The sequence below is a fragment of the Hakea prostrata genome, chromosome 2, assembly GCF_041222555.1.
Source record: "Hakea prostrata isolate BN-2017 chromosome 2, UWA_Hpros_2, whole genome shotgun sequence".
Classification (NCBI taxonomy): Eukaryota; Viridiplantae; Streptophyta; class Magnoliopsida; order Proteales; family Proteaceae; genus Hakea; species Hakea prostrata.
In genome coordinates, this window is record NC_142601.1 from 73,777,054 (window position 1) to 73,787,865 (window position 10,812).

Genomic DNA, 10,812 nt, shown 5'->3' on the forward strand with positions numbered 1-10,812 from the left:
GATACATTAGTAATAAAATCAAAGTACAGGGGGGCAATAGTAATTATCCCATTTTTTTATTATCCTGCCGTCCTGTATCTTCAGCAGGACTACACGTGACATTTTCAATATTCAAAAACCTCGAGGGAAACACGAGCCAAATCTTCTTTATAGAAATACAAGAGTGAATCTTACAATGGAAGAGCATAGGGTGATCAAGAGTTGCCATTACAAGACGATGTCAGTTCTTGAAGTTTAAATAGAACAATTCGGTCTCTATCCAACTTTACCAAAGACAAAAGATAATAAGAGAAGCAAAGCACAATCTAAGTAAATCATTGCCTAGACTTTGCTGAAGGTCTTACTAAGTATATGACCGGGACAATGGTCATTTATTTGAATTCTCCCACAAAATTGAAAAATCTTCATATGCTCTAAAAGCCCTTCTATGGGCTAAGTTTTAATACGACCAACTCCAATCAAGTCAAGCAATACTTGAACTTGCTTATACATAATAGCTTTGTCAATAAATCAACTAGATTGTCTTTGGTACCAATCTTCAATACCTATATATTGTCTTTAGCATATACCTCTCTAATATGGAGATACCGAACGTCAATGTACTTTGTCGTCTCATGATATATCTAATATCTAGTCAAACAAATAGTACTCTGGCTATCACAATGGACAACAATTACTTCATAAACCATATTGAGTTATTCAAACAAACCTCAAACTAAATAGCTATTTAATTGTTTCAATCACTGCAGTATACTCTACTTCTACAATAGATAATGCAACTATAACTGGAAATTAGCATTTCAATTGATCGCACAACCGCCAACAGTAAACACATGCCCTGTGAGCGACCTTCTTTTGTTAAGACCACCTGCATAATTTGAGTTAATATAGCCTATCAACTTGTCACCATTTATCTTAAACTCCAAACACACACCAAAAGTTACATTCAAATACCTAAATATCAATTTCACTGTTTCCTAATGAGTTTTATATATATATGGTAAGTATCTTTTTGCCATACTAATTGCATAGGAAATGTTAGGTTGAGTGCATACGCTAGAGTATGTAACACATGACATTTAACTCATATATTCACCTGTCTGGTGTAATAAAGCAGTTGAAAACCTAAAATGAGATGCAATTAAAGTACTAGCATTTTTTTGCATATTTCATGCCAAAACACTCCAACACATTTTTCATGTATTTTTGTTGAAACATCAATTGTTTTCTAGCATTTCTATGCTGTTGATTTATATACCAATAATATATATCATTGCCCTTAAGTCTTTCATCTCAAATTTAGTGCTTAACTGATTCTTTAACCTGATGATATCATCCATATCTTTAGCAACAATTAATATATAATAGCAAATATATGAATGAATCATAAAAAAAAATTATAAAGTATACACAACAGTCAATCATACTTGCACCTAATGTAACAAAAAATAGCCATTACATAATCAAACATCTTATACCACTGTTTATAAGACTATTTAAAACTATACATAGATTTTTTTTCAACACTTTATACTCGACTGTAGCATTTTGCAACCAATCGTGTTTTATATCTATATCTCCTAATAGATTATTTATTATCGTAGACCTATTTGCAAAGGCTTGACATAATACATTTGTGGGTGTGCTCACCGGTGACAACTCCTATTTAGAGACATAAAGTACAAAGAGATCAGTAGTTCAATAGGAAAAAGATGTAATAGATTCTCTGACTCTAAGCTTATGGACTCCGACGACTTCTGTATCAGTGCAACCCATACCGTGATCCTCAACTTTGGTGCCTGCAAATTGCACGATACCATACAGTGATAGAACACTCTGATAAACTCACACAGCGGCAAGAGAAATAACAACTGAGGCAGTAACCACGCACCCTTAAGCCATAAGTCGTGAAATTTAAACACTTATATTTACTCGCCCAGCACATCAAACGACCTACACCTGTTCTGACAGAAAGACTGCACCAGTGTTAGAAATCACAGGAGTTTGCTGATTACAAAGAGGGACGGAGGGCAGGCACATGTTCTACAATTAAAATCATGGATCCTTCACTTGGCTGTTATGGTTATTATCATACTTGAATCTTATTTCATTATGGTGATCACAAGGAAATGCTCTCTTACCTCCCATGCAAATCAATATACGAGAGCCATATGCAAGTCTATACACCTAACTGAGGCTAATGCTTAAATAAAAAGATATTTTCTGTGTGTACGTATTACACAAGAAAAATAGTAGAGTCTGATCAGAGGAAAGCAAATTGAGAACTCTGCTCTGTCTCTACAAGAAAAGCTTCTTGTATTCATCCGCCTCTTGAGCCATTTCCTCGAGGGTCCTGTCCTTCCTTTCAATATCTAAGTCAAGTTTTTGCTTCAATTCTTTTTCCTTCAGATCTATCTGTATAACAGTATAAAATTGAAAGTAAGTCCACTTGAAGCAATTACAGAATGGAGAAAGAGGCAAGGTGGAAAGAAGATGGACAAAAACGTACAGCATCATATATTTCATCATTCTTCTCGAAATCGCCATCCTTCCGAGGGATAATATGTATGTGGACGTGAGGTACAGTCTGTCCTGCTTGAGGCCCATCCTAGGAGGCAATGAACATCAGCTGATCAAAATCCAATAAGACAGATGATGCAATCTCTGTAATACTACACAGCATGTCCGGGGAGAACATGCATGGCACAATTCAAGTCCAACATTGGAATCCTACAGTTTGACTCTCAACAGCTTCTGCTAGTCAACTGAAAATGCAAGGAACTTGGCTGAAGGTGAACTAGTGATCAAACCATCTGATGTTCACAAACTGTTCTAATCTATAGTCAGTCTGAAAATGTTAGCTGCTAATGGCTAATGCAAACTCTCACAATTTTTCAAGAAACATGACAAATACATGTTCAAACTGACATTTGATGAAGGATTGGAACATTGTTTTGAAAATCACCATTGAGAATGAGTAGGTGAAACGCCAGAAAAGTATTAGGATCCCCTATAAATTTCAGAATCCCAACTATTTCCCCTTATTTTTGGCGAACACTAGGTCCATATATAGAGTTACCTACACGTATAATAAAAAAAAATGTTAATCACAGTTTGGTTTAGGCCCAGAAATAATTCCCCCCCCCCCCCCCCAATTTTTTTTTTTCTTCTTTCAAAACAACCTGCTCTCCTCCCTTTTGTTTGAAAATCCCCTGGGGTCAAGGCCGAACATTTGAATCCCCTTAGCTAAAAATGGCATATTTTGGTGAAACACTGACTTTGCATAATGTTGGACATTTCTGTGTTCTTCCATACATATCTGATATTCTCCATGTATCAACAGCATGCACAAAGGTACACAACCGCTCATAAGCTCAGCTTGCCAAAAGTATGTATAACCTCAATTTCTCCTTTCTATATTTTTACTGATCACCGAAGGTTATAGATAAACATATCTGTTAAAAGGTGCAAATGGCTTATGCATATGGCAGATTCGGGGGCTTACTTTGGGGTGGGGGGATCACAACAGTCTGTAGATGGCATAGAACAGTGTTCACATAGATTGTGGAAATAAGCTTTTCAGAGAGAAGTTCAAAAAGAGGAGCAGTATCACTGTTGACAAGGCTTAAGGTATGGTATAGCTATGCCATAGATAACTTGTCCACAGCGTTTCGTATTTCACTAATCGAGGGGGGAAAGTTGGCAATATGCAGAATAGGTGAGATGTTGTCAGTATGGAAAATGGATTCTGGTCCAAATGTGGAGTTTGGAAAGCATTGAAAGATTAGGATTTTAAAGGTTGGTCTCTTGGAGTTAGGGTTGAGGCTTTAGTAGGGAAAAAAAGAAAAAAAACAATAACTAAAACTAAAATCATATAGAAGAATATTCACCACTTACTGACCTGAAGTAAGAAATAAGAGAATATGCTAGTTCCCCTAGAACAGACCAATCAACATGTCACTTCTTTAGGCCTAGCAATATAACTGCAGCTGGGCTTATAGATACTCTTGAGTCTACTAAAGGATTAAGTTATCATATTTTAGAGAACAAGGGAGCATGAACCTTAATTAATACTTACTGCATATGATAACTCAATCTGTCCAGAGTCGGCAACAACCCGCCGCAGTAGTAAAATAAAGATTCTTTTTTCCTGGGTGGGGGAAGGGAATTCATGGTTGGTGTTCCATTTCACTTTGATACTCTGTAACTGGTTTGTTCTTAACCAATTACCAACCTACCCACTTCTAGCTCTTGCCATCTCAGTACTCTCCAGATCTCAACAGCCATATGGTCACACGGGCAATGGGACAGATGAAATTACCACGAGGAGAATGGCAGCCTGCCCAAGTCTCAGGTGGACCTGCTCAAACCCACTAGGTCACAGATAAAAAAATTTTTTTAAGAGGGGGGGGGCTCAGGCAGGAGCCCCTGCCCACCATCCTGTGACTCTACTCAACCAGCCCGAACACTTGAGTAGCCACTAAAATATGTCATTTCCCATCTTAGCCATTTAAATACAAGCTCTAGAAACAAGATAGACAGAAGGCAGACCTTGCAACAGCAGTAACGTTGGTCTATTAATTTGAGTCAGGAAACAGCCTCTCTGCCAGTCAGGGTAAGGCTGCATAGTCCCACTGGTCCCACTGTGGAGGGAGCCTTATACACTGATTACACCCCCTTCAATATGGAAGAGTAAGGAAGGGTTTCAACGGTCAACACATAGACTATCAAGAGCAAGTGAAGAGAGGTTCTACCTCTCTTCTACAATATGGCCAGACAACAATAAGCATAGGCGTGTAGGTGAGGCCACATATACTCTTAGGCTGTGTTAGCCAGGTATCTTGGGGAAGGGAAAGATAAAAGGACAACCTGGGTTTGGATCATTAAGTTGTTTCCTTTCCTTGGAACCTTGAAGATCCTTTAATCAAAATATAAATATGCAAACAAAAATGCACGATAGATGCTTTTTTTAACATAATGCTCTTAGAAGTTGGAACATGAATTTATTCTTATATTTTCATATACTACACACAAGTATAGAGAGACTATCTTCTTGTGTTCTTAAAACATGGTTGTCATTAGCATTTTGTCTTCTGAACAAGTGCTTTTCATTGTCACTATCAAAACTTCAGATACGTCAGTTCATTTGAGATGAGTAGTATCACATTTTATCAGATGTTTTGCTATCTTATTTATTTTATTATTTCTTTGCTTCAACAAAGTAATTATAGTCAGAGTTCCCGACAACATCATGAATCACAGGATCTAGAACAATTCTCAAATGATTATATATAAAGTATTGGTATCAGAAGATCTCCCCCCCCCCCCCCCCCCCAAAAAAAAAAAAAAAATTTAAGCTAACCAAAGAAAAAACAATTTTCTAAGAGATAAAATAGAGTGCAGGAAAAGATAATTGTAAATCAGTTATTGGTCTTACTTGGATCGCAAATGTAAGTGAAGATGCTTTGTGATGATGCTCAAGCTTACTACCAACCTTCCGTGCAGTGACCCAAAGATCACCTGTCTCACTGTCAGTGAGATCAACAAAACGCTTGACTTCACGCCTTGGACAAACAAGGACATGTAACTATTGTCAAGTTAAACAATTAGAATTTCCAGAAGAGTACCAAAGATACGGTAGCTTGAACATTAGAAATCCGAAAAACTGTAATCATAGACAGACTAAGATGAGCTGGAACCCAATGTGTATACTTTATAGACAAGAAGTGATTAATTTAATACGCAAGCCACTAGTACTCAATCGACAGGCTAACAGGAAATCTGTGTCAGTATTTGGTAGCTGGCCTGCAGCCTGGAAAAAGGAGGGAGGGCTTGTCAGGTCGGCAGCTGGTACCGTGATGTTAACCAAACCCTTTTAGCAAGGATCCTAGGAATTATATTGGCAACTTTATGCTAAGGTGTCCCAAGGAAGCAGCCACACTTTGACCCAGATGTAATGAAAAGTAAGTAAAGATTAGCTTGGGCCTCCCCTTTCAAGATATGTGCTGTTTCAGTGCTTGGATGCAAGGACAAGAAGGCAAGTGTTCCCGCACCATGGTCAAGCACAGGTACTAAAGCCACTCCAAAAGCATAAGATTAGGTTAGCATCTTTAACAAGAAGATCAAGAATTGATACAGGCTACCAGGAAAGAAGGATTAACAAAGCATGTACTCAGGAGACCAGGTGGAAGGTTTAAGAAATGAGTTGGACAAATTTAAACTTTGGTGCAATGGGTGATAAAAGTATTAGATGTGGAGTAGGCATAGTAGTGCATAAAGTTTTAAAAGATGATGTTGTAGATGTTTGAAGAATTGATGATAGGATTATATGGGTCAAGCTTGCAGTGGAGAAAGTGGTCTCAGTATCATTACAAGTAATTTGGAATGCATTGTCAAAAGGATCCACCAAAAGAACAGAACATTTCACAATAGGCTAGGCATGTAGATTGGTATTTGTGAATAAAATTCCAATATAAAGGATATGACCTGCAAGGGGAAAAAAAACATTGAACAAAATCAGAATAGAATAGATGAAAGCTTTTTCTATGATAAACAAATAGATCAGGACAAGAAAATAAAAAGAAGATATTACATAATCCATGAGATAAAGCTAAGCCAAAAGATAATTTATACTTCTGGGTTAATATTTTAAGTTTGATCTGTTCGTGAATCCAATTCGAAACCTGATAGTACTTATTTATTGGAATGAAAAACAAAAACAATAAACAAAGATAATCTTGGTTACAATGATACCAGTCACCCTCACAGCACACTGCTGCCCTTCAGCCAATAGGCTGCCCAAACACTCACATAAAATATTCCATAATCTTTCCTCACACTGTTCCCCCTATTTATAACCCGCCAACCATAGTACCCCTCTGTCTCTCCTCCATATGGCATGATCTCAGGGCCCTAACATTTCTCTTCAAATGTAGGCTTACCATTTTTGCTGTAATCCATATGTCTATTACATTCAGACCTTCAACCAAACCCCTGAAGGCCCAATAATTTAGGCTCTTTTCGGTATTAATTTCCATTCTCGTTTTCAGACAATTTCTCATTTTTTGACATGTATTTGGCATCGACTTTGAAACTTATATTTGTTTAAAAGAATTCAAGTAAACCCCGAAATCATAATAGAATTTTTGTGGATTATGGCAAAAATTTCATGTTGATCATTTATGCAGTGAACTCTAATGAAAACATGCAGCTAAGGATAATGAAGTAATTTCCTAATGTTTTATTCTGGACTGTCTCCCTTCCTTCTGGTCTCTCCATCCCTTCAATCGAGCTGCAGGTAGTGGTGTCCCCCCCACCCCTCCTCTTTAAATTCTTGTTCCCCTTCATTCCCTCTCTTCACTTCCGCCAATTCTCTCACATCCCAAAAGTCCCAATCTCAAATTATATATTCTCTCTGTTACTATTGTAGGGTTCTCTCTTCTTTCATGGCAAAATATGATGAAGCATCTGTTTTGGATCTTGAACAGAACCATCTTCTAGGGGATTACACGTGAATTGAATGACTCACCAATCAAAACCCAAACTTTTTTTCAAACATGTCGGCAGAAGAAGGATCAATTAGTGGAGAGACGTCAAAGCGTCGCTTTGTGATTCAAATTCCAATTCCATCTTCTCTTTCTTTTTTTTGTGGGCACGACAATTATGATTCCTTTTCCTCTCAATCAGTGAGCTTTGGATCTGTAGCTCCTCCTAAAAAATATAGTATTTGCTAATGGCTTTGCAATCTTGATTCCAGAGCTTCTGGCGAGCAGTTCTGGTGCTAATGGCAGCTCAAGAAACTGATTGGGAATAATTAAGGTGCCATTACCAGTCTAAGAGACTTGGAATTTTATTTATTTATTAATTTTTTTCATTTCTTGGGTTAGAGTGTAAGAGACTTGAAGTGAATATCAGGTTTGCTGCAATTCTTAAGAGTTCTAGCCTTCTAGGTATCATTCTAAGGCAACATGCAGCGAAACAGGACTGCCACCTAGGGAGACAATCTTCCTTCCTCAATGATCTAAAGAACTTCACTGACTAGGGAGGTGGTGTGCTGGGTTGCTAACTGTGTCATTCTAGCTTACCACTACGAATTTTAAGCATCATTGATGTAATTTTTTGAATGATTTGGTCATACCGTGACACAAGATACCAAGATATTTTTCATTTTTAGTCAAAAAATGATTTTTCAATGTTAGTTTCTTTTAAATGGACAAAAATGAGGATGATGATTGATACTAAAAAGAGTCTACCAAACACTAATGCAGAAGGAAAACTTATTTTTCTTAGAACAGCACCAATTCTTCCTTTTATTTCTCTATGCACAGATTGATTACTGCTTTTTGTGATTTCTTTCGCCCTTCAAGACATATTTTAGCATGACAATTTCTTATCCCAAACTAGCAGTGGGTCAAAACGGAAAAGCATATATTCTTTGTCTTTAAACTGAAGAATTTTACGTATATCCTTCGGAGAACCCTAATTTGTGGATCATTAAACTACACATAAAATTATAAAAGACAAATGATAGAATTTTAACCCTCTCCTATTGTTGAGGATGATTAAAGAGAAAAAACATGAACAGCCAACCAAAAAAAATAAGCAGAAGCAGAGTAAAATGGAAATTACCAGGCAAAAGAGGCCGAAGGTTAACCATAGCATAGGACAGATCAGTAGAGTAAAAAACTTCTCGTTGGTTGATCTTATACGGTCCAAATGTATAACAAAGTTCAGATTCCATCGTCTGTAATCAGCAGCATCACAGCTCATCCAAAATCAATAACTAAGTTTCGGAATAATAAAATGAACAATAATATGTGAACGAAATCAGTAATTTTACTCACATCTGAGTGCAAAGAACTCAATGGGGTGATCCTGGCTTTGACGTTGCGGCCGGAAAGTTGAAAGGAGGTAGTAAAAGATGTGTTAACAGCAGAACTCCTGAAGAAAGCTCTGTGGGATTTAGATATGGCAATTGCGCATTTGGAAGACAGCAGCATTAGTCGTCTGATAATTCCAGGGAGGGAAACTAAAGCGCCCAAGTTTAGCAGTCGTCTTTAAATCCCTGAGTCGAAACAATAGCAGAAGGGGCAGGCGGAAACAACTACTGGACAATTTCAGAATTTTCCACTCCAACTATCCATCCAACGGTAGTGGAGCGTCCCAGTGAAACTCTTTTTTTTTTTTTTTTTTCCCCTTGCCCTATGAATGAAGCGTTTCGTGTATGCGGGATCTGCTTTTTTTTTTTTTTTTAACATGAAATTTAGGCATCTCCTAAGTCCTAATCTCCCCCAACTAGAATCTTCCAAATTTTCCTTTTCTCTTTTATTTTTTCAGGTGAAAAAACTAAATACCGCATGTGAGCGATCCCAAGTATACAAAGAGTCGAACACAATACTTTACACTTTTTAGGCAACATTTTGTTTGTTCTGATCCAAGGCTTATATGAAAATGGTAAAATGGAATTTTCGATGCCTCCTTATGTTTTTTTTTGTAATCAAGCTTTCATTAATAAATAGAGCAGCAGGGATAGAAACTGAGCATAAGTTCAGTAACCAATCAGAGGAACACAGCCAATTATCCGAACTCTTATGTTTGCATCTTACTAATAGTTGGAAGAAAAAATGAGGAAGATTCTAGCCATTCAAGTTCCTCATCATTGCATCTCTCTCGTTGCCCATTGTCACTATGTTATTTGCCTCCATAAGATCGTTGTCTATGATTTCATTAGTTGTATGTGTTATTTTTTACATAATAAATTTCCAATCTACCGAATAACTATAATATATGTATCTTTTTGCCACTGTCTCCTACTATTACAAAAATGAACATCGTGGTCTCGTGTAATTACATGTTACCAATCATGACATTAGCCTTAATTCATTGATTGTCTAAAGCTTCAAGTATATGTTGTCTATTGATTTAGACTGGCATCCATGACTGGCTTACCTCACAAAGTTTGAAAAACTAATACTATTGGTGACTTAAATATATATATATATATATATATATATATATATATATATAATGCTCTGTTCTTAAACCGTAATTCCATAACAATTACTTTCTTTCAATATTAAATCAGACAATCATAAATGGAACTCTCTTATTCTCCCACTCCAATCTCTCATTTTGCAAGTCCACGATTAGGCTTCTCAAGTTCAATTCTTTCGAATATTTATATTTATTCCTACTAGAATAAACAATTTTCAAGCTTCATCACTAACTCTTGAATCAATCAAAGTTATGGTTTTTACAATTGTAAATCCACTACGTTTTGGGACATTGGAGAGGGAAAAACAATGATTGAGCCGTGTGATCACCATTCATGCATGAAAACTTAACATAGACGAGCTTCACTTATTGGAAATACCCAAAGACTCTAATTATGTTTTGGTGGCTTATTGAAGACAATAAATAATGGAAGTAAAAATGTTGCTAAATATTACGAGGTGCAAGATAATTACCTTTTAAAGATTTAATTGTAAAGGAAATGAGAGATAATGACAACAATAAATAATGTACAGATGAAAAAGAATAAAAAGTGCAAAATTAGAAAAAATAAAATAAAAAACTAAACTGAAGAAAACCAAAGGTAGAGTTGCAAATCGAAAAAGAAACAAATTGATTCAAACAATTATTGAACTAGACAAGTCGCCAAGGTCTACATTCTGACTAAGATATGGGAAAAATCACCGATTCTGAATAAATGTCTTTTATAAAATTGTAAAACATAAATAAATAATAAAAATATGTTTACAACTAAACCCAAAATTTGATGGAAATCATTCAATCGTATTTTGCACACATGGG

General features: G+C 36.4%; 1 protein-coding gene across 1 annotated transcript; it reads right to left on the reverse strand.

Moving 5' to 3' along the window:
* Positions 1-1,434: 1,434 nt before the first annotated feature.
* FHIT (FRAGILE HISTIDINE TRIAD) lies at positions 1,435-9,146 on the reverse strand. Its single transcript, XM_089146705.1, has 5 exons — positions 8,844-9,146; positions 8,627-8,743; positions 5,438-5,584; positions 2,510-2,608; positions 1,435-2,415 (listed from the first exon to the last, which is right to left on the reverse strand). Exons 1-5 carry the CDS (start codon positions 8,997-8,999, stop codon positions 2,299-2,301), a joined length of 636 nt encoding a protein of 211 aa, XP_089002831.1. The 5' UTR covers positions 9,000-9,146; the 3' UTR covers positions 1,435-2,298.
* Positions 9,147-10,812: the final 1,666 nt, after the last annotated feature.

Coding starts and splice junctions, on each gene's coding strand:
- FHIT (XM_089146705.1), bottom strand. CDS start 8,999: ATGCTGCTGTCTTCCAAATGCGCAATTGCCATATCTAAATCCCACAGA. Junction 5,585..8,626: donor TTCGGCCTCTTTTGCCTGGT/AATTTCCATTTT, acceptor TGACAATAGTTA/CATGTCCTTGTTTGTCCAAG. Junction 2,609..5,437: donor CACTTACATTTGCGATCCAA/GTAAGACCAATA, acceptor ATTGCCTCCTAG/GATGGGCCTCAAGCAGGACA.